This window comes from Westerdykella ornata, assembly GCF_010094085.1.
Source record: "Westerdykella ornata strain CBS 379.55 unplaced genomic scaffold EI97scaffold_12, whole genome shotgun sequence".
Taxonomy (NCBI): domain Eukaryota; kingdom Fungi; phylum Ascomycota; class Dothideomycetes; order Pleosporales; family Sporormiaceae; genus Westerdykella; species Westerdykella ornata.
Window position 1 is genome coordinate 546192 of NW_022986862.1, and position 27380 is coordinate 573571.

The 27380-nt window shown below is 53.7% G+C and overlaps 10 protein-coding genes across 10 annotated transcripts; 3 read left to right on the forward strand and 7 right to left on the reverse strand.

The window, feature by feature from the left end:
* The first annotated feature begins 70 nt into the window (after positions 1–70).
* On the forward strand, positions 71–2000 carry EI97DRAFT_62785 (uncharacterized protein). Its single transcript, XM_033802966.1, has 3 exons — positions 71–580; positions 631–895; positions 1004–2000. Exons 1-3 carry the CDS (start codon positions 379–381, stop codon positions 1818–1820), a joined length of 1284 nt encoding a protein of 427 aa, XP_033653518.1. The 5' UTR covers positions 71–378; the 3' UTR covers positions 1821–2000.
* A 1213-nt stretch (positions 2001–3213) lies between these two features.
* Positions 3214–3889, reverse strand: EI97DRAFT_62835 (uncharacterized protein). The gene has a single exon (XM_033802968.1). The coding sequence runs from the start codon at positions 3799–3801 to the stop codon at positions 3346–3348; it is 456 nt and encodes a 151-aa protein (XP_033653519.1). The 5' UTR covers positions 3802–3889; the 3' UTR covers positions 3214–3345.
* A 718-nt stretch (positions 3890–4607) lies between these two features.
* Positions 4608–5448, forward strand: EI97DRAFT_62798 (uncharacterized protein). The gene is made up of 2 exons (XM_033802967.1): positions 4608–4811; positions 4912–5448. Exons 1-2 carry the CDS (start codon positions 4698–4700, stop codon positions 5383–5385), a joined length of 588 nt encoding a protein of 195 aa, XP_033653520.1. The 5' UTR covers positions 4608–4697; the 3' UTR covers positions 5386–5448.
* A 2498-nt stretch (positions 5449–7946) lies between these two features.
* On the reverse strand, positions 7947–9306 carry EI97DRAFT_433915 (NAD(P)-binding protein). Its single transcript, XM_033798487.1, has one exon. It carries the CDS (start codon positions 9208–9210, stop codon positions 8269–8271), a length of 942 nt encoding a protein of 313 aa, XP_033653521.1. The 5' UTR covers positions 9211–9306; the 3' UTR covers positions 7947–8268.
* Positions 9307–10123: 817 nt separating this feature from the next.
* EI97DRAFT_62894 (uncharacterized protein) lies at positions 10124–11363 on the reverse strand. Its single transcript, XM_033802969.1, has one exon. It carries the CDS (start codon positions 11133–11135, stop codon positions 10221–10223), a length of 915 nt encoding a protein of 304 aa, XP_033653522.1. The 5' UTR covers positions 11136–11363; the 3' UTR covers positions 10124–10220.
* A 190-nt stretch (positions 11364–11553) lies between these two features.
* Positions 11554–11990, reverse strand: EI97DRAFT_361007 (RING/U-box; the record flags this gene model as incomplete). The annotated part of the gene is made up of 4 exons (XM_033794956.1): positions 11554–11597; positions 11649–11712; positions 11766–11797; positions 11849–11990. Coding segments are annotated over 4 exons (282 nt in total), but the record flags the coding sequence as incomplete, so codon positions are not given.
* Positions 11991–12349: 359 nt separating this feature from the next.
* Positions 12350–13339, forward strand: EI97DRAFT_378217 (Rhodanese-like protein; the record flags this gene model as incomplete). The annotated part of the gene is made up of 2 exons (XM_033795653.1): positions 12350–12983; positions 13038–13339. The coding sequence occupies 2 exons, from the start codon at positions 12350–12352 to the stop codon at positions 13337–13339; spliced, it is 936 nt and encodes a 311-aa protein (XP_033653524.1).
* Positions 13340–14040: 701 nt separating this feature from the next.
* EI97DRAFT_450758 (integral membrane protein-like protein) lies at positions 14041–15459 on the reverse strand (the record flags this gene model as incomplete). The annotated part of the gene is made up of 2 exons (XM_033800305.1): positions 14041–14827; positions 14894–15459. The coding sequence occupies 2 exons, from the start codon at positions 15457–15459 to the stop codon at positions 14041–14043; spliced, it is 1353 nt and encodes a 450-aa protein (XP_033653525.1).
* A 4152-nt stretch (positions 15460–19611) lies between these two features.
* Positions 19612–24663, reverse strand: EI97DRAFT_458980 (AAA-domain-containing protein; the record flags this gene model as incomplete). Its single annotated transcript, XM_033800957.1, has 3 exons — positions 19612–20093; positions 20169–23640; positions 23695–24663. The coding sequence occupies 3 exons, from the start codon at positions 24661–24663 to the stop codon at positions 19612–19614; spliced, it is 4923 nt and encodes a 1640-aa protein (XP_033653526.1).
* Positions 24664–25846: 1183 nt separating this feature from the next.
* Positions 25847–27342, reverse strand: EI97DRAFT_433921 (uncharacterized protein). The gene is made up of 3 exons (XM_033798488.1): positions 27142–27342; positions 26236–27095; positions 25847–26185 (listed from the first exon to the last, which is right to left on the reverse strand). Exons 2-3 carry the CDS (start codon positions 27092–27094, stop codon positions 26157–26159), a joined length of 888 nt encoding a protein of 295 aa, XP_033653527.1. The 5' UTR covers position 27095; positions 27142–27342; the 3' UTR covers positions 25847–26156.
* Positions 27343–27380: the final 38 nt, after the last annotated feature.

Genomic DNA, 27380 nt, shown 5'->3' on the forward strand with positions numbered 1-27380 from the left:
GGGAGTACTTGCGCCACCAAGTGTGGCGCAGCCACTCTATAGATCAACCTTGGCCGAAGCAACTCCGTCACCACCAGTGACTGGATTCGCGCGCACCCGCACGCTTCCACAATTCACACTGCGTGCCCCATCATTAAGCCATGCTCCGCGCAAACCCGCACACAATCGCGCTCGCTCCGCTTCTGCGACTTCCCCTCGCACAAGCCGTTTCCACCCCTTGAGCCCCGCCGACGTCGACGGCTCGTTCTTCAGGGCTCCCGCGAGTCCGCCTCGCCCACCGCCGTCATAGCCCCATCTCTACCCCAATCTATCTTACAAACCTCCCACACACATACCGCCTCTACGGTCGTTTCTGGAGCAACGGCTCATCCCCACGCCATGCGTCGCGGCAACTTTTCGGCGCGCTCAAGGCCCTGCAACGGGGATGGGACCTCTCCCAACCCACCCGCCGCCACGCGCAAGATCTTCAACTGTATCGTGGACGAGACAGCCTTGATCGCAGGCGTGAAGTCGAGCACCCGGGACGGCATCCGTAAATGGGTCTCTCAGGGCGCCATTCGCCTCTTCGTCCCACTCTATAGTAGGCTCCGCCCGCGCTCGCCGTCTATGTCTTTTCTGACAGACATGTAGCTATCTCCCAGCTTAATGTCCTCAAGAAAGGGAACGACCGCATCAGCTCGGATGCTCAGGAAGCCGTCGTATGGCTCGACGAAGTGACCTCTGACCCCACCATCGCCGGCCGCGTTCAGCTGGAGGGTGTTGACGAAAAGTTTGGAAACTGGGCAAAGGTGGAGCAGTTTTTGCTCCCGGAGACACTCCTGTCTATGGAAGATAGTGAGACCGATGAGTCTGAATATGGAGAGGATTTGGAGAGCTCGTTTGCTAACCTCGACGTGTCGGATCACTCCTCCATGAGCTCTTCGCACAGCGTTAAGGAGCATTCAAAGAGCATAAATGGTGCAGACTCCGACGGTGAAGGCAAGAAAGCGAACGGCTTCCACAGGAAACCACTTGTTGCTGCCATTGCGTCTCCTACCCGTCCGACACGCAACAACAATCTCAGCAATGGAGTGAAAAAATCACCAAGGAGAGCTGTTCCGGAGTTTCTTCGCCCGCTCTTCGATCATATACTATGGAGGATTCATCAAGAGTCCAATCCGGATGCAGCCTTGGAATCCTTCATCCTTCTTACCAACGACCCCGAGAAGCAAGAGATTGCGCAGAAGTTCGGTATCCGTGCGAAGCGCTTGGAGAATCTCCGTACGGCCATCGCCCGCGAAGACCTAGAGTACCGGAACCATCAGATTTTCGATAAGATCGAGAAGGGTGAAGTCAAGTCTCGAAGCTCCAAGGAGGATCTGTGCAAGGAAGATAAGGATGCAGTTGGAGCCAAGGCTATCAACGGACATGAGTCTGACTCTGGCGACGAAGATGAGGTTGTATTCAAGCCTGTCCCGCGTGCTCCGCAAGCCGATATTGCTGATGGGCAGCGCGTCATGGATCCGGACGATTTTGGAAGATCACCTCCTCAGCGCCGCGGCTATGGAGGCCGCGGCGGTCGCGGAAGCCGTGGACGAGGTGCTTTCGCCGCCTTCAATCCTCCGCGTGGACCAGGTGGCGCCCCCCGTGGACGTAGCAGCTTCGGACCTCGCGGTGGTGCCGGCTTCCATTCCCAACAGCGACCGTCTCAGACGCCGCGACCTGCAGCACGTCCTATTCCAGATGCGAATACGATCCTCGATCCGGATGCATTTGAACGCCCTGCTCCGCGTATGAGTAACGGTCGTGGTGGTAGGAGGAAGCTTTGGGAGCCGAACTAATCGATCAGGGAACGCATCGGAGACGATGCATACTTGACGCATCCGGCTTTTACATTTTCCTCCGCCTCTATGGAGAACGCCGTACAACAACAGTAATCTGTCGCTCTGCGATGGGTAAACATCTCGGGCTTGCACCTCGATGATCGATGGCAGTGACTGAGGCTCGGGAAACGGTTATGATTCGAGTTGGCCGGCATCAGTCCAAAACAAGCTCGATTTCACGGCTGTTCATGTTTCCTAGGCCCTTCCGGAACCGTCCAACTCGTTGTCAGTCACCCTTTCCAGCAACAAAGTGCGACATCGGGAACCCTTATTACGGCGCCCTGAAGGAAGCCGTCTCACTCTCGTAGCAATGCGGAATGGAGCCCCACACAATACAGAACATACCTCTCCTCGGCTACCAGAACTTGCCTAAAACCGTCTGTGGAGGAACAGTTGAGCTCCCACTCATGGCACTCCCGGGAATCTGCTCCTTCTTTTCCTTCGTTTTTGTCCTCTTTTCTCTAATTCCTGAGCTTCCTTTCTGGAGTTGGCTCTTGACCGCTTTGGACAGACTATGCTATCACTAGTGTGATCGAGGCAGTGGCTTTGCTGATGCGGATGGGAGGTTGGTAATATTGTCTTTCTTTTGAAGACGCAGGCTGGCTGGCTGGGTAGTATGTTAGAACAAATGTGCGTTTGAGTGCTTGGTGCAGATTTCCGGACTGTTGTCTTTAGTGAATTGGTGATGCGTGTGGCTATGTGTAATATCTGCTCATTGGTATTTTGAAAGTCTGAGCATCTAATGCAGACTGAGTCCGCAGACTTTCTGTATCGCCCAGTGATGTGCGAACTCTGCAGTGGTAGCTTTGAAGCAGGGGTTGGTTGGTAGTATAGCTGGGAGAACCGTCACCTTGTCAATTGTTGGAGAAAGCTTGTCAACGCGAGATGGCTGTACTTCAGATCGTGAGGTTCTTGAAATATATCTTTTCGTGGACGACTGCATATCTGTCTAGATGCAGTAGATTTGTTGGTAATGCACATACATAGACATATACCGAGCGAAGCGAGGGAGTTCGTGGGACGGGTACCCAGTAATTTCAGCTGGTGTCGAGACACCATTCCCCATGTGGTAAAGCGAGGGGTTTGGTAATACTTGGATTAACACGAGGCAGCATTTAGATCGGATGGATAGATAATGGACGTCTTTCCCTCCATTCTCGCACCCTTCACTATACATTCATCATTGAGGCATCAAGCACGCCGTCAGGCTCTCTCTGACCCAGTCCTAAATGGCGATCATGGACGGATGGTAAGCGTGAAGATGCTGCAGTTTGTGCAGTGGCTTTTCCCCGTTTCTCCATTTTCTTCTTTGCTGGGACATAGACTTTGCCTCAGCGGTATGCGAACATTCTCCCAGTTGGTACTTTCTCTAGTGAAAGAGTGGAAGATGGTAGAGGTGTATGTGGTCCTTTTAAGCAACCGCTTTTCCACGCATGTTCGTTGTTGTCCCAGCTTCCTTTGCGATATCGTTATTCCTCTTTTCTCACATTGTGTTGTACCTCTCAGAGAAAAGCATGTCTAAGCTTGTATGATTTGTTTCCTTTGAGAAGGAGTGATTGCTGCTTGCTGCTTGCTGCCGTCCATGGCATGGATGGGACGGCAAGTGCGATGCTGATAGTGGTGGGCCGTTCTGTAGGTCCGCGCTCAGGGTGAAGCTTTCCCATCTTCTTCTCTTCTCCACCTCCATCATCATCTTCAACAACAACACCAGCAGCAGCACCGTCGTCATTGTAGAGCGTAATAGCGGAGCCTGCCTCTCAGTTGTACCCTTTCTCCTATCTCGTTCTCTGCGATCTTCCCTTCTCTCTCCTCGTCCGATCCTGTCGATAATCCACGTCTCACACGCGCCGGCTTCGAAAACGCAACACGGTCGCACGAAGACGCGAGTGCATGCATTCTCATGTGTTCTGGCGCCTCGATCAGCATGACCTCCACACATATACCCTTTGCGAGGCACCGCCGTGCAATGGCGGGGAGATCGGAGCAGGAAGCCGCTGCGCTTTACCTCCGCAGCTCCGCAAGCCGGCTTCCTTCAACCAGCACACCAAGAGCCTGCGCGACCCGCCGCCAGAGACGTAGATATACGGCGATCATGGAGTCCCGGTAAAGGTACGGAGTCCTCCATGTTCCTCTTGCTGCTTGCTGACATCCCAGAATAGCTAGCACCCAGCGTGTGTGGGCAACTTCCCCTCCTCCCGGGAAAGCGCCACCGCAGGCAAACCGCTCCTAGTCTGAGGGGATAAAGGCCACGATTCCCTCTGCCAAGAAATCGGCACAGAGTACGGACCTGGCTGCAATGAGACCCCAGAGCCCGGCCAGACAAACATATCTAGCGTGTGGGGCGATGAAGCTGAAGGCGCCTCCGGGACGGCAAGCAGCACTGCATGCGGCTCTTCGCGGAGAGAACTACAGACTTCTGCCGACATATCTTCCGACACACGCCTCCATTCCTCGTCTGGAGCTCTGGGACTTTTCATGGACTCCCGGGCCGTGACGTGTGTGCCTTCGCAACCTGGCGACCGATGCACGGAACCAGCGGCTCCGCTGAGAATGCCGAACACCAGTACACTTGTAAGAGATAGGACGCCCGGATCCGGTTCCATAGGTGATGCATTCTGGTCGTTGGGCCTTACACGCAAAAACGGTCCGATCATGTCTATGGGCGTCGCCCGGTTGCAGTTAGACACACCTAAGCCGTATGCGTCGAGAGTTTCGGTAGTACCACAATGGCACCAAACTTGAGTGTGTCATCCCGTTCCAGGCGTATAGCGGGACAGGGGGCGAGAAAAGTCCGAAGGTAGTCCTGTCCGGTCATGGCCTGCGATCCTTATTCCTATGCGGATGCTTGCGTTGCATCACCAGCGTCATCTCAGCAGAGGTCTGGGGTCTGGCGACAACGATTTTTCGGCAGCGATCCCTCATCAACCCGGCCGAAGTCCCACCACGACGGTCCTCTCGCAGACAATGTTTTCTCTCTTACATTACGGCTGCACCTAGACGCAAGCCCGAACAGACGCTCTCGCAATTGAGATATGAAGACGGAGGACAGCCTGGTTTGTTTGGGAATGAAAGGAAACGGAGATCACGGCTAAGTCTGGAGTTGGATTGGCATGTCAAAGCAGTTAGGTGTTGGACCGCTCGAATAAAGTCTTTGATATACCGTTGCGCGGTCGGTGCCGTTGGATATCAAGGGCCGTCAGGAATATTGGCCACTGGACAGCGTGTTCCGCTGTACTTGATTAAACGTTTACGAGGACCGATGAGAACGGGCGGTACGGGTTCCACAGTACTACGACCGACCGGAGAGGTGGCGTGGGAAGACGAGGTGGTCCATCTTATCAATGAAAGCAAGAGAGAATGGCAAGAGCAAGCCTCTACCGGACGCTTGCATGAACGAGCTCCTAGTCAGGCTTCTTGTTTTAAGTTTTCTTGGGGTGCGGGACCGCTGCTTCGATTGTTGACCAGGCGGGTGCCATCATCCCGTTCGGGATATGGTATTGTAAGAGCTAGCTGTGGTATTTGAGGTCCTTTGGATTGTGCCCCCTGGATGTCTCTTCTCCGGACCTGGAGTTCGCTGGACTTGGATTGCCGTGGACTTGGATTGCCGTGGACTTGGATTGCCGTGGACTTGGATTACCGTGGACTTGGATTACCGTGGACTTGGACCCTCCTGGCGTGGACTTCCCTGGATGTGGATGCCCCGATATGGACCCCCTTGGATATGGATTTTCCTCGCCATTGAAATTTTCGCCACACACTTGCACACGGGCTGTTTCGCACAGGTGGACCTCGTATACCCTCTCTTGTGGTAATCTCCTCGTGCGGAGGTGAACCGGCATACGAGCACGACGCGTTTCGAAGAAGGCATCAGCAAGTTGCTGGTCCGGATGTGGCTCTCAAGTCGGTTCCCGTCTTACGACTTGCTCACAAATTTTCCAGGGCTACAAGGCCGTCGGATGGACACAGTTCCAATCTCGGTCCAGGAACTGTTCTAGTACCCATCGTCTTAGCGCGTTCTCTGATCAGTCGATTGCTGGCATCCGAGGTCCGTATCATGGGACTTTATAAGGGTCGATGAGGCGAGGCCAATGAACAGAACTTCCGCTATCATTTCAACGAGAGCGTGACTCAACGATGGATTTCCAGTTGGTGTACAGATGTTCTGGTATACGTCGACGCCATCAATCGCACTGGTGACACACCAGACGATCGCCGAGACTGCTACAACCTCCCTAGACCCGGTGTTCAAGCTCCGGTCGGTTATTGTCTCGAAACTCCTATGCTATCTCTTGACATACTGGAGGTCTTAATATCGCGCTGCTCTTGGATTTGTTTCAGCCGGTCCAAGGGTGGCGAGGCTTGGAATTGGGAGCCCTCTTAAGGAGCGGCGTTTTGGTGTCTGGCTTGAAGGCTCTTCGGTTCTGGTCTAAAATCGTTCGACGTACTGGTGTTCAAGTCCGCTACGAAGATGTTGTCAGTCCATAAACATCCGTTTCCGAGGCGGAGCACCGATCAGTTCGCAAATTCTGCAGACTCACAGTCAACAATGCCAGGGCGCGTGGGGACGACGACAAGTTCTGCGAACTGTACAGTGCTGGTGCGCATATGAGAGGAATCTCTGAGACTCAATTCTCTGTCTCGTGACGGCGCTTACATTGTATCGCATCTCGAGAATCCAGGTTGAGTTACTGCGCCAATTCTCGAGCTCCCTTCCGTCTCGATGCGCAGGACAACAGCCGGCAAAGCAAGGATCCAAGCTATATGTAGCATCGACTCCTCGATCTACAGTGCCTCTCCTTCTCCGACTCCTGGGATATGCTCTGAGCGTGTCTGTTGTTGTCATCGTTGTGGCTGGTTGTAGCGGTTGCCGGTCGGAGCAGGCTTGAACTTGACGGCAGGCGGTGCGACGGGCTCATCTGCTGCAACACATGCGAGTATATGCGATACTGCTTCAGCGTTACAGAGGAGCATTGGGTTCATCGTCCTCGGGTATTATCGTAGTGCGTCGTGCTGTAGCTCTTGCGAGGTCGGAGGTGTCGAGTCGATGGGCCTCACAGCGCCGCGAGGTTCAACCTAGAGCTTCACCACCACAACCTGTTGGCCCGCCCCCGCTATGCTCCTACAACTGAAGAGTCTGATTGTTCACACGAGGCTTTCAGTCTGAGCATTGCCTCGGGTCGTCCTAGCACGAGTTTTGCAATTCAAAGGGGGCAGTGTGACAAAGCTTCTCGCCATGAGCAAAGACATTGTGCAAGCTCAAAGCGCCTACATGGGCATTGGACTGCAAACTCCACTCCAGGAATTTCATCACACACTGTAAACTAGCAAGCAAGAAGGCCATCTTGCTTCGCAAACCATGTCGTCGGTCGAAGGCGGCCACAAGCTCCGAACACGAATGTATGCTTCCCTTGATGCCGTGGGCCGAGTCCAAAGTCGTATTGGATTATGTGTGGCGGCTCGTAGACCTATTCGCCGTTGGAAATGTTGTGAAGCCCTCTTGTGGAGACGCCTGCCTACCGCCATTCACTGAGTGAAACTTCCCCAGAGGCCGTACCTGCCCCCGCTGTTACCTTACTCGGCCGCGCTCGAGCCTCCCCACACAGCCACCATGTGTGGGCGTCCTTCCTTTTCGCCTATATAATCCATTTGTTGGGTACCTCTAGTAACAATCTCTAAGGAGCAGCCACACATGGCTTAGTGGTTATCACGACGACTTTGCAAAATCTCAAAAGGTAAGCCCCCTTTTCTTTCCTTTCCCCCAAACACATGCCATACACACATTACCTCGGGGGTTTACCCCCAAAAGTGCCTACGGGAGCCGTAAACAAATTTTTTTTAATGCTGGTGGTGGGAGGGGGCCGGTTCGAGTCGAGGAGGCGTCATTGTTTCCCCCTCTTTTTGCTTTCTCGCTCCTGCTCCCCCATAAATGGCCCCGGCACGCTGCTCTGGTGCACAAATAAGCATTGCTCAAATGTCTGCAGGTTAGTGGGCGAACTCTGCATGTTGCATCATGAATCTGATCCCGATCAAGTCCATTTTGCATTAAAAAGGTCTAGTAGTACAGGCTTGGTATGAGGATAGACGCTGGGACAATTAAAGTCGGGACGTGACTGCCGGACCTGGCACCAGCGTCACGTCTCCATCGCAGAGGGCAGAAAAGGAACACGCAGCCCAGTACGAAAAGAGTGGTTTTCAGGATGTGAAGCTCCGATCAGGGCTCGCAATCCTAATCTCAACACACGAATACGGAAGTACCGGAGCGTCTGGACTTCAATTGGAAATTGTCTAGATGATCTGTCTCCGGCGAGCGTCATGAGAGCAAGCCAATGAGCATCCCTCTGCCATTTCAGGAATTCAGCAAGAAGAGCCTTCAGTAGCCTCCGCCGCTCCTACGCTTAATCCACATCTACCACGGGATATCCTTCCCCGTTTTGTCCACCAACCTCCCGCTCCAACCCTCGTCCGCCGCTTCTATCGTCCGCACCACATCCGGAAGTGCCTCGCTCACGGTCATCGCCCCCTCCTCTCTCCATCCCACCAATCCGGTCTCCACTCGCCCCGGATGCAGCAGCAGAAAGGTGGCGTCAGGAACGTCGATGGCGAAGCTCTTGATCAGGGCGTTCAGGGCAGCTTTGCTGGCGCGGTAGGCATAACCGCCGCCGGTACGGTTGTCGGAGATGGAACCCATGCGCGAAGACATGAGGATGACTTTGGGTTTGGACGGCGTGATTGTAGGGTTCGAGTGTGGCGCTGCGGGCGGTTCTGCGATTGATCCTGGGACGGAAGTTCTTCTCGACCGGGATGCTCCAGCCGCAAAAGCACCACCCGACCACGAGGAACCGGGCCGACCACCTTCTGTGTCTTTCGGAGTCGACGTCTCACTCGGCGTCTCACTGGTCGTCGTCCTTATCGACCCTGGCCCTCGCAAATACGGCAAGAAAGACTTGACAACGTTGAACGCGCCCCATGTATTCACCTCCATAGTCTTCATAAATGTCTCCCGCTCCATGACCTCCCAGGTCTCACTTGCGGCTACATCCCGCGTCTGCTCGGCGATCCGCTTGACGAGCCCGCGCACACCGGCGCAATGGAGCAAGAGATCGATTGTTGTGCCTTGCGTCTCGAGATTGGAGGAGACGCGGTACAGGTCGGTGGGGGAGGAGATGTCGGCGAGGTAGAAGGAGATGTTTGAGAAGGCCGGATGACGGAGTGAGGAGAGATGGGCATGAGGGAGAGGGGAGATGTCAATGGCGATGATGTGGGTTTGGGGAGAATGAGTGGCGTAGTGGGTCAGTAGGGCGAGGCCCAGGCCGGAGGAGGCGCCTGTTATAAGGATTGTGCGGGGCATTGGGGGGAGAGAAGCACCGAGCGCATTATATGGGATGTTGAGATGTTGTAGAGGATATGTATGTAGTTGACCTCGGGAGCTATGATATCACATCTCACGGGACGGGACCGGCCAGTTTTAGTTTAGCATAAGTGTTAGTTCCCGTCGCTTTCGCTTCTATATATGGACGCTCCCGCTGCCATGTGGGGTAGCTGACTGCTAGGTTGAGCTCCATCAGGCGAGGGAAGGCGGGAAGCAATGAATATGATAACTGAAAAGGTCCACCGTTGTAGATCTGTTAAGTCAATCCTGTACGCAGAAAATGGCAATACAACCGCCTTCCTGGTAAGACGGGGATTTACACATATGCTTAGCAGAATGTAGTAGCTTCTCCCTATCATGTAATTCCAAAGGGGCGTTCTGTTTCTTTGCCTAACTGCATTGAAGCTTCCAACCTCTTCTTTACCGATGCTTGAAATTTAGAGAAACTGGAGATGTTGTGTTGAAGTATTAGTAGTGTTAGTGGTAGTAGTAGCAGGAGAATGTAAGCGGGTATCGGGTCATGCATGCACAAGGGAAGAATTCTGCCAGTCGCGGTCCTGTTTAATAGATTGGAACCCAGAATATTTGTCTGAGCTTGGCAACTGGCGGATTATAGATTGTCTTTGCGATTGACTGCATTGGAATTGTATCTAGTTTATCCCCGAGGCGCTGGTTGGAGCCTGTGGGTCGTTTGGCTTAGACAGCTTCTGCGCGGCATCGCTGTAACAATGCTTCGCCTTTTTTCAACACACTTGATTGCCGAAGATGATTATGTGATCTTGAAGGAGTACTAGAGAAGGTGAAGATGCGAAACAGAGGCTTGTAACGTAAAAGGGTACACAGAGGTGCGAGGGAAGAGGATAGGGAAGGTGAACAGGATGGCGTCTTGACGATTAATGACCTTATTGGTGTATCCAAAGTAGTCTATCCGTACCACGGATTATACCAATCAACTGCCTCCAACCAAAGTCTTGCTATAACCTCTCCTCTCAACCCGGACTCACGTCGCTCGCACCCTCCTTCCTCTTCCCCTGCTCTCCACTCTGTCCATCCAACTCCACACGGCCCTGTTCATCATCTCCAATCTCCCTCCCCATAATCTTACCCGCAACCTCCAACCCAACCTCCACATCGCGCAAAAGCCCATCCACGGCCGCAAACACATCTCCCTGGGCCTTCTCCATGGCCTCCTTCAGCTTCGCCTCACCCGGCTCCGGCTTCGCCCTCCCCTTGATCTTGGCTGGGATCTCCACCCCGTCTATCCTCAGCATGTACGCGTGATCGGCCGACTCCTGGTCAAACGACGGCGCGGGTCGCACATCCGCATTTGTGATCTGCCACTCTGAAGAGAACGACTGCGCATCTACTACGGAATGTCCATCCGCTGCTATGTCGACAATCAAATAGCGTTCCTTTACCCCTGGTATTGGCGGAGGGAGCGGCGATTCCACCTGGTGTTCTGAGTCATGCTCCTGATCCGGTTCCTCGTGATGCGACCGCTCGCCGTCCCGCTCCGGTATGTTCTGAGGAAGGAACTGTGTATCGTCTAACCCCAGACTACGCATCGCCGCGACGGTGACAACGACCGGGTCGTCGTCGGCGAAGACATAGTGGACGTATGGATGGTAGTGTTCGCCCGACGTGGCATCTTCTATGATATTGAAGAAGGGGTTGAAGTTTGGCGGAGGAAGGAGCGCATGTTCGGAGGTGGATTCCGGGTAGGAGTGATCGTCTTCTTCGTTGTCGAGTTCGGCATCCTGTATGTTCGGGGGTTCCGGCGGAGGATCGGCTTGGGGCGGCGGATCGTCAAAGTGGGGGAGGGCCGGCGACCGTGGGGATCTGGCGGACTGTGGGCCGTCCGGAGACTTGGGTTGGGATATACTGGACGGTCTGCTGGAAGGCATGGTGATATGTGTTGTTCGTTGGATGGTGTGCCTGGTGCTGTGTCCAAAGGGGAGCTCAAGCTGCCGCAGTTCCTTATCGATAAGCCTGGTCTGTGCGCATTTGAGGGTGAAGTGTGAGACAATATAGTACTCTCAACAATGGAAGTCTGGCGGAAGATGGTCACCAAACAGAGTTTTGACCAACGAACACCTTGCCATATCATTAGCCTCGGGCAACGCTAATGTTGTATCAACCATGGTCTGTGTACTGCAAAGGGTATCTGCCAAACACCTGTTTCGCCAATGCATAACGCCGTTGTATCAAAACCGATGCTCCAAAACGAATCTCATATCAGGTGCGTGATCTGCGAGTCGCCGAATAGGATAAAGCGAGAGATATGGCTCAAGGCGTCGACGGAGCGTCATTTCCTCCCTGAGCTTGCGCACCGGCTGCGATGGCATCCTGGCTTTTGCTCTTAAAAGCTACGGAGGCATGTGAGCGCTACATGGACACCGAGTCGGAAATATACGTACGTTGCCGACACATAGGACACTTCTCTTGCGAGCTTTCTTGCCGAAGCCAGGAGAAGATGCAGTGCTGAAGACGTGTGAGCGCTACTACGAATTCTGGGATAGAAACCCGCCACGTACCATGTGGAATGAGTGATTGCATTCGCCGAGCACTGTGATTGATAAGTATCGCCTTTGCAACCTCCCGAGCTTGCCAGACTTACAAAGTGGACACTCGTCGCCGGGGAACTTGCATTTGGAGCAAGTGCTGTCGTAGGGATTGCGGCAAATACCGCAGACGTCGTCGTCGGGCATGTCCCACCGCCATGCCGCCACGGCATTCCACTCCTTGATTGTGACCCGCATCTTGCCGACGGCGGAAGTGGAGGGTCGTGGTGTCGCGTCGAAGAAGGTTTCGCAGGGAATATGCATCTATGGAAAAACAAACAACACGTGACGGGAGTGTCCGACCGCCCCTCCCGCGGCAATGACGCACAGGGCTAAACACGGCTTAGGCCACTGTCACTTATCTCGCCTTTAACACGACGACGATCCAAACGCTCCGCAAGGATTCCTCCCTCTAGCTTCAAGGAGGAGAGTTTAGGTCGACCCACCGCATCCGAGGCTCCTCTCCTCTAGCTTCCACAATGCTTCTCCCACTCCGCCGCTGCTCTCCCCGATCCTTCCGCTCGCCTACACTGCTGTCCTTTGTAGGTAGACGAAATATGTCGTCCTACTATACACTGGACACCTTCCTAGTGACGCCAGCGGAACTGGACAAAGCTCTCCAGAAGAACGTCTATTCGAAGCTGTCCACGTCTCCGAAAGTCGTTCCCCTCTGCGCATCCTGGTTCCTACCCAACGACGGTCGAGACGGCTACGAAACCTTCGTTGCAGGTCGCATCCCGCATGCCCGATTCTTTCCTCTCGATGAAGTCAAGGATCCCCATTCTCCATACCCACACATGCTTCCGTCGAGGGAAGACTTCGCGTTGGCAATGGGACGACTGGGGATCCAGCGGGATGACAGCGTAGTGGTATACGATAGCAAGGAGCTTGGTATCTTCAGTGCGCCACGCGTAGCTTGGACGCTGCAAGTCTTCGGCCATCCGAACGTCCATGTGCTGAACAACTTCCGGAAGTGGTGTGAGGAGGGATACCCGCTCGAAAGCGGAGAGCCGAAGCCTGTGGAGCCGGTCTACTATCCCGTTCCGCAGTTGGACAAGAGCAAGGTGGTGGAGTTTGAGGAGGTTAGGGACATTGCAAGAGAGCTGGGGAAGGAGGGAGCGGACGAGGTGCAGATATTGGATGCCAGAAGTGCTGGGAGATGGAAGGGGATCGATCCTGAGCCTAGGGAAGGTACGTGCGGCTCAGCTTTTGCATCTTTGTGTCACCATTGTTTAACCGATACAGGTCTTGAGTCTGGCCATATCCCTCACTCCATCTCAGTCCCTGTCATTGAGCTACTCGATCCGAACGACAAAACACTTTTGCCGGCTGAGAAACTCAAGGAGCTCTTCAAATCCAAGGGCGTCGATCCCTCCAAGCCCATTATCAGCAGCTGCGGAACCGGCGTCACCGCGGCCGTTATTGATGCCGCACTTACCGAGTCTGGGTTCCCCACGGACAACAGGAGATTGTATGACGGTAGCTGGACCGAGTGGGCTCAGCGAGTGAAGCCGTCTGAAGGTCTCATCCGTAAGGGGGATCAGTAGATATCGCCCTTTCTCTATTTTCTGTTTCCTTCCTTGAAATTCTCCACTCCTCTCATACTATCGTTCAGAGATACCCCTTTTCCCTTCTACTCGCTACTATGCATCAATCCAAGCATTAGGCCTTTTAGCACCGGAGCAATTGTGGTTTTCTGGCACGTGGAAGGTAAAAGTCGATGTGCCAGTTTTCAGAATGCGTATCGCTTCTTCATGTAGATGTCTACGGTGGCATTATAATTAATATGTGTACAGACTTTTTATTGAAGTCCTCTATTGTTTTCTTTCGTTCGCCCTTACACGATGGGTCACTGCGCATCTGACTATCCTCCGCCGCCTACATATACGACTGGGATCATATTTTATAAATACCGACCACCGTATATATCACCAATACCGCGCAGCAGGGCCCACATACGTACAGCTCATTTGGAAGATGATATGAAAAGATCTTGAATTTCGAGAATTGCACAAATGCTATACACCCATTATTCCCAAGGCCATGCAACAGTACATAGGTATACCCGCCAATTCCGTAGCCGTAAGTAGTATCATGCTTAAACGCCTAGCCCCATTGAGTATCGTAAACTCAAGCCCGCGCCGTATGCAAATGCTATGATGATCGAGTGTTGTCGTCTCGTGAGGAAGCGGTCGTAAAATCGGTGGAAAGGAAATTAGAAGGCTTTCGGTGTGCATCGGGTGAACCATCACCCCATCCTCGCCAACTGCATCTCCAACTCCTTCCCGCCCGCACTCTCCTCACTCCACCTGCCCACGGGGGTCCGGGGCCGATTCCTCCTCGCCTCCTTCTCCATCTCCTCGACGTCCTCGGGCGCCGCCGGCTCGCTGTGCACATACGTCGTCGTCACGAGCTTGATGTCGCGATCGCCCATCTCAAAGTGTCCCGCCGAAGCAGAAGAGGAAGAGGGATTCTTGCACAAATCGTCTGCGCTCTCGTTTTTGCTGGACGATAGGGAAATCAGGCCGCGGCCCGCAGCTTGCCGCCAGTGGTGCGAGCGCGACCGCGACCGACGGCCGCCGTGCGCATGCGACCGCGAAGAAGGCGCCGAGTCCCCCTTTAGCACGACGGGAGCTCCGCCAGCTTCGATGGTGCACGCGGCGCCGAAGCGTTTGCCGCTGGCGGACCAGAAGGCGGAGAAGGTGTCGATGCCGTTGTCGTCGGCGGGGGGTTCGTCGCTGAAGATCATGATGCGGCGCGTGAGGGTGTAGAGGAGGACGTCGAGCCAGCCGTTGGAGGTGATCATGGCGCCCGAGAGGCACAGGCGGGCGAGCGAAGGGGGTTTGTTGGACATGGCGGCCATGCGGGCCGAGGCCAGGGGGAGCGTGCAGACGACGTAGACGATGGGGTAGACGACCATGAGGTTCGAGATTGCCTTTGCGTGTTTGGCTTCCGAGGGCGTGTAGGCCCCGCTGCGGACGCGTTGGAGGAGGATGGTGTAGATGATGGCGTAGACGATTACGTTGCCGAATTCGCTGTGGGAAGGGGTGTTAGAGGGGCGGATTGAACAGGCGGCAGAGGGGGGAGAGGGGAATACTTACAAGATGAAGATCCAGACATAGTGAGTCCACAAGCGCAAGTCTTTCAAATCGTGATGGATCCAACACCAAACTCCACTGCGCACATAACTCTCCTCTTCAAACATGGCCACCGGAATCACACTGACGCCATAAATGAACACCCACATGGCCACAATCGCAACAAAGAAGGTCCGAGGTTTGAGCCTGTAATCCAGAATGACGCTCGCAAACGTATGCAAGCCGATGAGAAAGCACCAGACCCCCGATGCCAGATCTCCCGTGCTCACCAGCCAGCCTTGCGCGAAGCAGATGGGGTTTTCGACGACGACGGAGTCGAGCCGAAGCCATTCGACATTGAGGAGGAAGGCGAGCGATTGCTGGATGTCCGCCCAGAGGAGGTTGAAGATGAGGATTACGAATTGGTTGCTGCGCTTCGATTTGATGCGCCATTGGATGAGGCGGTAGGCGAGCAGGACGAGGAGAGTGACGGAGGCGATGAAGGAGAGGAAGCCGAGGGCCACGACGGCGCGGAGCCATGGGTGGATGTGTGGAGGAATTTGCGGGAGGGTGGAGGACACCTCGTCCATGGGCGGCGCGGTCACCATGGTGACGTGCTCCTGTTGAAGTCTTCCACGTGCCGGAGTTGACTTGGTCGAATGAGGTTACGTGCCAGGCCGAGTAGGTAGGGAGTGCTGCGATATCATGTCGACCTTGGAGAGAGGAAGATAGCACGCTGGAAGGGAAGTAGGGCTGGTGAGGGCGCAGAGGCGTTCGTTTGTCCCCACTTCGAGGCGATTGGAGATTGGACGCTGATGGAGGGTAAGGGTGATACTCTCGAGGTGAAGGCCGAGTTTGACGTTTCTCTCCTCACCAACGAGCGGACAATGGACATGGGCTGATATAGTAGCTGTACTCGAGACGATCTACATATGTGGGGAAAAGGACAGTGCTCAATCTTTTGACATTAGCATCAAACATGCCCCGGCGTCTTGGGTAGTCTACCGTAATCAACAGAAGCAGGCCGAGTATCTCAGTATCCCGGTCCTATAACTACCGAAAAGTAGGTATGGGCCGGTGCTTATTACCAGGTCGGAGCGAGAGCGGCAAGAGGAGCGTGCTGCGTGCATGACAAACGAGAGAGGATGCGAGGATGCACATGGAATCGCCGCTTGCGGATTGGTGGCCGATGACGGGCCGTAGAATGCGCTGCAGGATGAGTGCAGCGAAGGAGGGAGGATTTGCTAGAAGAAGTGCTACAAAGAGGGTAGAACAAGCAGCCAAGCTGGCAGTGCAACGAGTCCGGTACGAAGCCGGCCGGTAGCCACCAAAGATTGGCTGGGCTGCTCGTCATCTGATGGAGGAACTTCGAGTATGCCCCGGACCCTTGAACCACCCTCGCCGCACATGCCCGGTGGCTTGGTTATTTCTGGGATCGAAGTCATGGCGACGGTGAAAGGGGTCGGGTGGCGTCCATCGGACAGACAAAGCGTTGGAGCAGCGTTCGCTTCGGATAACGAGAAGCTGAATGGTGGTGGCCACGGCAAAGAGATCACAATTACCACAAACATCTCTTCAAAGGAACGGTCTGCGTGTTCTTGTTTGTCTTGCCCTGAACGTGGACGATTCGATGTTCATTCAAAGGGACGCAAATCCGGGGTCGTAGATCCGAGCTAGCATGACCTTTGCTCAAGCCTCGGCATTTTGTTGGCGACTTGGAAATCCCCCCAACAGCAGCGCAAAGACTCTTGACCCCAATCCACGGTCAATATGTGAGTCTAGGCGAACCGACTCAATCCTCGCCGTACTGTGTACTTGACGAAAACCCCATGTTGGGTCATCTATTTCCATCCAGTGGAACACGCGAGTGACGCTCTTTTTAATCTATCCCTCATCTCAAAATCCCGGGACCCAGCACAGCAGTCCCAGGAATTGATTGAGCCTACTCTCTGCCGGCAGAGAAGCGTCCTTTAGTCTATAGACTATAGCAAGAATCTATCAAGCGCCTATAGCGATCCCGCCCTCGTGGTAACAGATGGGCTACGTCCTCCCGTAGTTCCCCTTCCCCGCCCTCGACGTGACACACCAAGCACGGCATAACGAACCGTTATCCCCAGCAAAAAGCCGTTGCCTTTATCCAGCCACTCGCGCTGCGAGGAGTCCCCAAACAGGCTACCCGCGATCCCGTCACTGTGTCATCGTACGGCACCATCTTCATCAGCTCATGGTTGCTTTTTCGAAGCACGGCAGAAGCGCGGGAAAGGCTCCCAAAACGTTCGCCTAGAATCATCTGCAATGGGATCGCTGTGACATTCTGACAAGCCGTATCAAGATGATGGTAAGCGATGCCCTTTCATCTGCATTCCCCTGTCTCGAGCTTGGCGTACCTTGGTGTATGATTCAGATCACCCCTCGGCGAAGCAGTTGCGAAGCAACGAAGAAACACACTAGGTCGCGTTGTAGGATAAACTCATCAATGCGGCACCATTCTCGCTTCACACTTTACACCGTCGAAATTTCTGTTCGAAATCCCCAGTCCTTCTGCATCTCCCATCTCCTGGCACTCACGCAAGAACGACAAATTTCTAGAACCAGAGCAGCCTCAACTCCGCCACTCCTTCAACCCCGAAATACCGATCAAGACACACATAAATACGAGCCGCTCTTTCTCTCCGCCGCTTCAACGCCTTCCAATTTTGGGATAGCATTTTGTGCTGAGCTGCGCGTAAGATGCTGACACGAGGTGCTAAGGGACTTACGCCAGCGGTGGAGGTACATACTTATACCTACACAGTACAATGCGTGATGGCATCGGTAAGCGGGATCTTGGCATTGGGAGTCTTATAACAAAAAGTGCTGTGCCGCGTGAGGGTTACGCTCGGCTGGATGTGTTTGATCGTACTCCGTACGAATCCCTTGACTCCTCCCGTTGCTGTCGTGCAAGCCCATGCGAAGCGATGCCGTAGACCGAGTACGAGCATGTCTCCCCGTTGAGGCGGCCGCCAGCCGAAGCCCAGATTCTGGAACATAGTCCGGGCATGGGTATTCTGGGGATGGGTGTGGTAAGCTCCTCGTGCAGCATCAGCTGTCGACTTATTGGCGCTGTGTCTACTCCGTACTGTGGGATGTATATTCGAAACACCTACACGAGGAGGAACCCTCTTCACTGAGGTCTTTTCCTGGTCCTCGAAGTCTAGAGTCTAGAACCTTGGATCCCCTTCCTTCGCCTCTCATCCGCATCCGCACGTCCCCTTCCCTTCGTACCAGATCCCAAACAACCGGGCTCAGCATATCATGTACCCATGTACTCCGTACACATGGACTGTGCCTCCACCCAACCTTCCATCTCCCTCCAACAAGGCCAGGTCCAGACTCCCACTGCCCAAAGATATCTCGCTCCCATTACTCCCAAAAACAGCCAGCTTAACCCCACTTTCCCAACTCCCGCACACTCCACTCCACTTCACCCCAGCCCAGTCTCATACCAGCCGCACGCTCGCCCGGACATCTCATCAATAGCACCACCTTATTATATACCTAGGTACAGCAGCATAATCTGCCCCGTGCCCAGCACTCCTCCGCGCCAACGGAACTCGCTCTCGGACCCCTCTCCCAACTGAACGTACCCTACCTAGGGTAAGTAGGTCTCCGTAAAAGCACTGATATCATAGGATCCAAATCTCCGGATAAGAGTGCTATTTCCAGCACCGCGGCGACCTTGTACCTACGGATGTGCCACTTTCCTAACGGTGACGCACAATGCGAGCCGGATGATGGGGCGTGAGACTGAGGCTGAAGCTGGAGTTGAACTGAACAAAGGGACTTCGTAACTGTCCGGAAGGATCTGCTGTAGCTAAATGTGCCTGGACATGGGACTTCTGAGGAATACTGCCGAGGAACGGAGGATCTGGATGTACATAGACGGTAAAATATACTGAGGGCTGGAAGCATGTCATCATTCGCCCCGCGCGACGCTTGCGTCTATGTATCTGATGTGTCCATGCGTATCACTCCCGCCATCTACTGTACATAGCAGGCATACAACTAGCCGTGTAAAATCTATGACTGCATTATCAATCCCCACACAACAGGTATTGTGCAAACAAGAAAGAAGCCTAGGTCGCTGCCAACATCACCTCCATCGTGACGATAAGGTTGGAAGCCGTTTATTTCACCCACCCAGTCCCTCCAAGCTAAGACGACACCTCATTCCCTCTGCCGACCAAATTACATGCTCATGTATTCAAGCAATTCAAAGAAAACTTCATAAATGCTCTTGAATTCTACGCAATCCCTACATTCCCTATCCGCTACCCGTGACACGCCTTCCCCTCAAAATAAACTCCATCTTGATAGCTTCACACATCCCGTCCTGGCAGATGGGACATCTTATCCCTTCAAAACCGAGACACTGTGTACAGAGAGAAAAAGTCCAGAGTAGAGTCACCACGCCCCGCGGTTCCGCAGAGATTCCCTCCTCTTCCGAGTCGAAGTCATATGCCTCCTGAAACGCCGCTAGAAAACGTTCTCAAAGGACAGTGTAAACAAAGAATCAGTCATGCAATCTCAATGCAAAAATCGCATAAAGCAAGAGGTACAAAACGTGCATGAATCATGCTCTATAAGAACCGGTGGATGTGTTCAGTTAGGTTTGCTTCATGCAAAGAAGGGGAAAGAAGAAGCCAAAAGCATGCGGCTCGGGCGCCAAAACGTGCGAGACCACTTTCACTCAACGCCCCACTTTACGCATGTTCCCCCTGCCGTTGGGACCAATACTGAGTATCCGGCATCTGCGTATCCGTCGTCGGCTGCTGACTATCCAATCCGTATGGATGTGGGAGAACCTGTGTCTCCTGGCTGGGCTTCATAATGTGCTGGATGCTGCTGATGTCTTCAATCACGGCGTTGAAGGTCGTCGAGACTGCGTGCATCACAACGTCGCGGTTATACAACTTGCGCTGCGCCCAGATAGTATCCATGAGGGCGGCGTTGATCTGCTCCAGCTGCTCGACCGAGCAACCAGATGTGCTTCTGACAAGCATGTCTTGGAACTCTTGGAGCCTGGTTTCGTTCAGTATGACCTTGGGCTTCTCTTCCGCGTTGTTGAGCAAGGATGCAATGTTGGCAGCATGCCGCGGCGGAGCAGGTGCCGGCATTGAGTTTGGTTGCTGTGATGGCTGCGACGGCTGCGAATTGGACAGCTGACTGCTAACATAATGTTGCTCTGGTACAGGAGACAAGTTAGTCGTGAACTTTGGAAGTCGGAGACGATGACGGGAATAATGAAATTTTCGCGAACCTTGTGTGTCGGGCAGCTGAGAGCCACCAGGGCGCGACATCATTTCGGCCAAGTCGGGAACACCTGGGGGTGCTACGCCGTTGGTGCTCTGGGTGTTGAATCGAGCTCCAGAAGACCGGTCAGAAGTCTTTTGGCCAGAGGTAGTAGTTGAAGCGCTGTTGTGGTAATCTCCGGGATGGGAGTTCGGAGCCATGAACGTACGCCCCGACACTTGGGATTTCTGGGTTTGACTAAAAGGCTGAGTCTGAGTGCCCACACGCGAGGGTGTCTGGAATTCGTGATGGCTGTTGGCATTCAGGTCTTGACTATCGGCCATATGAGAATCCTCGTCATGAGCCGACGGTAAAGCGGAACCATTGTGATGGAGAGCACCAAAACCACCAGGGTCTGTGCCGTTAGAGAGGGATGGTACAGGCCGCGAGGGAGTGACAGGAGGTATGCCGATCTGACCCGGGGGAATAGGCTCGCCAAGAATGATTGGCCCTGAGGCATCTCCGGTGGTGTTGGACTGCTGGGGTTTCTGTTTGGCAGCATCCGCGGCTGCTTGTCCTTCAGCTTTGGCTTTCTCCATCTTCTCCTTTGCTTTGCGCTCCCTCTCCTGCTCACGCACATATACAGCATCGCACTCGGCCACGAGAGCCGGATTGGTCTGGCAGATCATTTCAATGTCGACCTCGACGTTTGCTACCATTTCGTTGCCCTTCAAGGTACGTTCCGGGTCACCCAAAGTCCTAGCATCCTTGGCAAGGGTTTTGACATCGAACAGAAAATCCTTGGGACGCTTGTAATAGCCGTTAGAGAGTCGCTTCTCAATAACCGTGATGTCCAGATTGTAGTATCGGTTACCACTAGGGACGTGAAGAAGCACGTCGACACCTTTATTGTCCTTTGCGCGCTCGAAAGGACGAAACACACCCTGCTCTTGTTGCTGTTCCGGTGGGAGGTCACTGGTAAAGGTATTCGGATCTTCATCCGTGAGAAGGTATGCAAAGTCGGCTTCATCAATGATGGGCTTTGCGAATCTCCTGTAGCTCTTCTTGAGCTGGTCCATGATGGGTTGTATCATGACCTTGAGCTTGTTCAAGGTCAATCGATCTTGCTTTCTCTGCTGCCTTTCCCTTGCCGCAACCTCGGCGGGGTCTACGACAGGAGCCACAACAGGTGCCGGCTCCAGTTCTGGCAACTCCCTCTTCTTGCGGTTATCCGGATCCGGGAAGTCCGCAGGAGACATTCGAATGTAATGGCTGATGTTATTGAAGAACTCGTTTCGAGCTGGTTGGTCAGGCCTCTGGAGATGATAAACATTATTCTTAGTGAAAGAGAACAAGTCCGCCATCATTTGGGGATCTGGCTTATCCTTCTCATTTAACAGTTCCGTGATACCCAAAAGCATAATGGGCTCATTGGCGCCAATGGTGCGGAGGAGCAACCTGAAGGTCTTGATCGCAGCTGGTGGCAGAGTCTGGTACCATACGTCGACATACGGAATGTATATAACGCTGGGCTTGTGACGCCTAACCTCTGTAAAGAGCTGAGTAATGGCAGCTTCCGGCGTTCGTGCTGGGTCTTCAAGGATAGTGGGAAGATCGAAAGATTGCACGTGCAATCCTTCAATCTTGCTGAGCAGAGCGGCGCCCAGATACTGTTGACCCATGCCCTCCAGGCCGCTAATCAGCAACCGAGGGCGGAAGACCCTGCTCCTCTCGAACATCCGCAAAGTAGCCTCCCGCTCAAAACCCTTATCATCATCGCGATCATCATATTCTGCTTCTTCCAAGGCTGTGAGTTTCTTCCTACGAGGGATGAACTCATCAATGAGCTTCATGACATCCTGCAGAGGCTTGCGCAAAAGGGGCTCAATGTGCTTAGCAAGAGGTGATGCAGTGGAAGATATTGTTCGTTGTGATGAAGGAACCATTCGGTCAATGGATATCATAAAGTCCTTCGCCAGTACCTTGATGTTGGCAGGGTCAATGAGAAGTTTACGTTCCGTTCGGTAGATTTGTGGATATGTTCCTTGTATGGCATTCAATGCGGCTTCTGTGCAAAGCGCTCGGAGGTCGGCACCGCCATAGCCCTTTGTCATCTCAGCTAGTTGGTCCTTGAATTCTGGCTTCAGCGGTGGTTCCCAGTTCCTGGTGTGTATATCGATGATTGCGCGCCTACCCGCAAGGTTAGGCAGCGGGAAGTAGAACTCCCTATCAAAACGTCCGGGTCGTCGCAAAGCAGGGTCGACCGAATCGGGACGATTGGTAGCGCCAATAACAATGACTTGTCCACGGCCATCCATGCCATCCATGAGAGCCAACAATGTCGCGACAATTGAAGCATGGATTTGCTCTTGCTTGCTGGAACGTACCGGTGCTAAGCCATCGATCTCGTCGAAGAAGATGATGCTGGGTTGATTCTTCCGCGCCTCCTCGAAAAGAAGCCGCAGCTGCTTCTCTGCTTCACCAACCCACTTGCTCAGGGCATCCGCGCCTTTACGCATGTAGAATGTGACCTTCTGGCCATTATTGCTCACGGTAGAAGCGAGAGCGCGCGCAAGAAGCGTTTTGCCGGTACCAGGAGGACCATGGAACAACACTCCTCGTGGTGGGGTAATCTTGAATGGTTTGAATGCTTCGGGATAGAGAAGTGGAAGCATGACCATCTCCTTTAGTTTGCCGATGTGATCGTCCAGACCACCAACGCTGTCGTAGTTGACGTTCACATCGACCCCAAGAGGGTCAGCGTCGGCGAGGAGTTTTCTGTCCTTGATTTTCCCCAGGTTCGCTGGGCCACCCCCAGTGGCTTGTAGTGCATCCGTATGATGTGTTTGAGGGAAGCCAAATCCGGGAGCCGTTCCGGTGGTTGGAGTCATTCCAAAAGCGCCCCCAATAGCTTTAGGGGCCTTTTGAACTTCGTCATCGCTACTGTCCGAGTCAATACCGCCAACCGCTTCCGCGCCACCTTCGACACCGCCGCCAAATGGACCCTGGTGACTGAAGAGACTTCGGTACGTTGAACGTCCGCCTCTTGAACGAGACTTGTCGACAACAGGCGCGGTATCATCATCATCGAACAGTTGATTCTGCTCAGGACGTATAAGACGATAGTCAACCGTATTCCGGGCTCGATTCCGCAACTTCGGTGCCGTGTCATATGTGAGATCGTTATCAGGATTACGCCGGCTCAAACGACGTCGCTTATTTGTGTTCAGTTCTTGAGCCTCTTCCGCCAGCTCATCAGCATCCAAGAAAGACTCATGTTCACTGGAGTCACTTTGACGCCTGCCGCGCTGTGACCTTCGGGCACGGAGACGTGCAGAGCGACGACCGGAGCCCGAGCCGCTCTCTTCTGATGTGGATCTGTGGTTATTGTCGTTTTCGGCCTCTGACATCTCCTCATCCTCCTTATCCTCGTCAGCGACAGGCTCAAAATCACTGCTTTCATCTGCACCCCGTTTGCGTTTCGCTGATTTGCCTCGTGACTGTCGGTAACAGATTAGATGTCTCATCACAAGAGGGAGATTGAAATGGCTTACCCTGAGATTCCTACCCCCTCTGGTCACAGGACCCTCGTCATCGGTTTCTTCAGCACCTCCTTCCTGTTGAGACTCCTGAATAACACCATCCATCGCATCGTCGTCAGCCTCTTCCTCTTTTGACACTTGTACCTCAGGCTCCGCGGACGCTTCATCGGTTGCATAAACCTGGGTATCGTTGCCTCCAAGCAAGTCATCTAGCGGACCGGGACTGTCTTCATTCCGCACCATCGAGGCCTCTTGGGACGCTTCCATGATAGCGCTGTGCTGCTGGGTCATCAAGCCTTTGCCGCCACGTGTTGCGCGAGCTATGAAAGGCTCGGGACTTCGTGTGCCAGGACGCAGGATGTCGACGTGCTTGCCAGAGTTTGAAATAGCGAGAATGGGTGACTCCACATCGTGAGAGAGGCGGCTACTACGCCGTGTCCCTACAACTTCTGGTGTCTTTCCTCGCATGATGCCTTTACTTGCTTGGCGTGTACGTGTATTGTTTCTCGGTAGAGAATCGGCGGGCATCTTGAGCTTCACTATCAGCGACGGCTTAGAAGACTCTGCACGCTCTTGGCGGCCGCGGCGCCCACGATTCTGCAGGGGCGGTTCTTCCTCGTCCTCGGACGGTGTATCTTGGATGGCCTCCTCCTCGCTCTCTTCGTACTTGACCGGCTTCTTTGCTGCGCGTCGAACGCTGCGCCCAGTGTTGGGGTTGATTTCAAATTCTTCAGATGCTGAGCGATCCGTGAATGAGTCGTCAGATACGATCTCTTCGTCGTCGTCCACGTCGGATCCGCCGTAGTCGTCGCGACGTTGTCTCTTGTTGCTTTTCGGCTTGCTGCTTGTTTTGGATCGGTTGCGTTGGCGATTCCGTCGCTGAGGCGTGCCGCGAGCCTCACGGATGTCGAAATCTAGATCGTCGGGGTCCGACGCGTTGGGATCGAATGCGTCAAGCTTTCTTTTCGAGCGGCTAGACATTGATGCGATTACAGTGAAGGAGATCTAGAGTGGGAGTAGCCAGTGAGCGCATGTTCTAATGGGGCAAGTGGTGATGGAGACTTTGACTTACATCGCTGGATGAAATCTCAGAATAAGGACCTCATGGGCACAAGGCCTGCGCGCGATGCATTCAGGAGGCCGACAGTGAATAGTGCGATGGTGATGCGGCCCGATAGCAAGGTGCTAGAGTAGCGGGTTGTTTTTGTTGTAACGGGATGTTATGACAGCCAGTTGGGTCGTTCCGCCACAGCGCGATGGCGATGCTGGAATAGCACTGCAATTCTGGCGAAAGAATAGCAGACCAACCGGAGTGATGTTGTCGCTGTGGTGGGCGATGGCGCCGGTGGATGGAAAGATGTTGATGTTGCGGTCGGGCTTGGCGCCCACGCTAAGGTTGCCTGTCCACACATGACATCGACGCGGAGGCACCAAAACCAGGGACGCTTCAAACATCAATGTTAACAGCGCAAACAGAGTTTAATCATTTTCTCAGTCCAGGTGTCCTCGAAACGTGTTAAAAAGTACATAGAAATGGCCCTGAGCTACGGCGGCAATTGTTGCCGGAATTTCGGACATGCAAAGGCCTTCCTCTAAACGCTTCAAAGGGCTCCAAAGTCATCTCGTTGCTCATCGTCCTGTCGTAGATCGTCTGCAGGAACGAGATGCGGCTCAAAAGCTTAATGGATTTAGAGTCGTCGCTGCTGCAAAGTGTGGGGAGACCCGCCGGCACGTGCTCTGCCTTACACGTGCTTCGGCCCCTTCGCCACTCGCCCCCGCATTACTTTGCCATTGACCTACGGAGTACATATCGACACAACAGGCGGACGCACTCGTCTCTGGGAAATCGGGTTCAGACTTTTGGATCATGTTTCTTATCGTATGCTTGTTCCAGTTCTGTAGCGCGGCCCGGCCAAAGTGCACTTCCCCCACAGAACAACATTCAGTACCTTAGTTAAGGGAGACGGACGTATCTGAGGGCCCATTTTCAATCCCCGCTTAGCTACCGGTTTTGCTGGGGCTGGTTGCGTACATCTTGACTCCGGCTTGGCGATGTTGGATAGGAGGCTGACTAAGCAAGAGTGGTGTTGAAGTCTAAAGGGATGAATTGTGTGATACCCGCCAGTCACACGACGAATACCCACGAATAATGTTAAAACATTCGGTATGGTTGATCCTTCGATCTAGACACCTTGAACTCATCCGGATATGTAATGATACATTCACCCTATGTAAACATGTTGTACAATTGGGCCCTAGCGATATGTGCCCAGGCAGTACACCCAATCGCCCAGGCCCGTACCCTGCAGAATGAGAAGTCTGCAACTCTTTGCGACTCAACGACCTTCCTTTGGCATTCCATAAGTGTGTCCAGACCGATACATTATACAAGATCATTCTCCTTGCATGGCAGTGGCCCCTCTCCGACGACGGCAGAACTGAAAGGGAGCGACTCAACCAGTTCTAAGTGGCTTTTACTCCACTCTAATCAGACGATCCAGCGCTGTGGGTAGATCAGACAATGTTTGGGAACTTGGTCAGTGTGGCACATACCTTGACCATCCTCGCGCAGGTACGCCGAGCAGTCAACCTTCCACTTGTCACCGTGAACCTCAATGGGAACGTAACGGAACTTGGTGACGGCAAACTTGAAATTGAGAAAGAATGACGTCCATCTCTTCTCTACAAAGCGAGTCGCGATCTCAAACCAGCGGTTGAGAAAGAACTCGCTCTCAAGGCCCTCAGTGATTCTCTGCGCTCTGTACCGGTCGGCCGCAATCAATTCCGCTGCGACCGGGCTCGTCTTCTGGCTTATTGTGACTTCCCCCACATTGGCCACAATCACCTTGTCTGCAAGGAAGGGTGCAGTCCGAGCCCGTATGCGGAACTGCACGGCGGCATGGGGAATCGTGCTCGGGATCAGCTCGATGGATGTACATCGCGAGACGGGAAAGGAACATATATACGTCCCAATGGCGAGAAGACAGATTCCTACGAAGACATATGTGTAATGTTCAAAGCCGACGAGGCCTTTTCTTTCACTAACAAACTTGGAGAATTTGAGTGAATAGAGGCCAGCTGCCATTGTTGCGCCCGCTAAAAGATAGACTTTGATGGTGTATTTGAAGCTGGGCGCGCCCTCGTAAAGAAGAACAGGTTTCTTGGTCAACAAGACAGTCCGTATGGCTGGGTCTGCCTCCAGACGTGAAAGATATGTGGGTCTAGCCATTGATTGCAGTATTCTTGATGGTTTGACATAGTGGCGCAGAAGGGGAGAAGACGTAAGTTTGGAAGCGGCGCACCCGTTCACGCATCGTGTTCGACTCGAAAAGAGAGAGACCCGTATAGAGGAGGGGAGACGGAGTGATTGTTGGCAGAGGAAGCTGTAGAGCCCCCGGGAAATAGAGGACATGCTTGTTCCTGGTCAGTTGGAGTTCGCACAAATTGATGAGCGCATACTTGCAAAGTTTCCGTCCCAAACCCCCGCGTGTTTACGGATCTCTCTCAGCGCTGAGCCTAACAGAGGTGAGGTTCACGAATTGTCTTGTACGGTGATGATCTTCTCCGCCGTGCACGGACCATGCGAAAGCTTGCTCCGACATCTTCAAATGTTTGAACCGTCGGACTTCGCTCATCCACCACCGAAGCTGTGCAGCCCTCTCGAACCCGACCATTGCCTCCCATGGCCGCACTTGCCA

What these genes read in the sequence shown, in the direction of transcription:
- EI97DRAFT_62785 (XM_033802966.1), top strand. Translation starts at nt 379, where the DNA reads ATGCGTCGCGGCAACTTTTCGGCGCGCTCAAGGCCCTGCAACGGGGAT. An exon ending in CCTCTTCGTCCCACTCTATA is followed by an intron (nt 581 to 630) that starts GTAGGCTCCGCC and finishes ACAGACATGTAG; the next exon opens with CTATCTCCCAGCTTAATGTC. An exon ending in TCGTTTGCTAACCTCGACGT is followed by an intron (nt 896 to 1,003) that starts GTCGGATCACTC and finishes CGGCTTCCACAG; the next exon opens with GAAACCACTTGTTGCTGCCA.
- EI97DRAFT_62835 (XM_033802968.1), bottom strand. Translation starts at nt 3,801, where the DNA reads ATGTGTGGAGGTCATGCTGATCGAGGCGCCAGAACACATGAGAATGCA.
- EI97DRAFT_62798 (XM_033802967.1), top strand. Translation starts at nt 4,698, where the DNA reads ATGCGGATGCTTGCGTTGCATCACCAGCGTCATCTCAGCAGAGGTCTG. An exon ending in GCCGAAGTCCCACCACGACG is followed by an intron (nt 4,812 to 4,911) that starts GTCCTCTCGCAG and finishes GACGGAGGACAG; the next exon opens with CCTGGTTTGTTTGGGAATGA.
- EI97DRAFT_433915 (XM_033798487.1), bottom strand. Translation starts at nt 9,210, where the DNA reads ATGCCCCGCACAATCCTTATAACAGGCGCCTCCTCCGGCCTGGGCCTC.
- EI97DRAFT_62894 (XM_033802969.1), bottom strand. Translation starts at nt 11,135, where the DNA reads ATGCCTTCCAGCAGACCGTCCAGTATATCCCAACCCAAGTCTCCGGAC.
- EI97DRAFT_433921 (XM_033798488.1), bottom strand. Translation starts at nt 27,094, where the DNA reads ATGTCCTCTATTTCCCGGGGGCTCTACAGCTTCCTCTGCCAACAATCA. An exon ending in CCTGCGCGAGGATGGTCAAG is followed by an intron (nt 26,186 to 26,235) that starts GTATGTGCCACA and finishes ATCTACCCACAG; the next exon opens with CGCTGGATCGTCTGATTAGA.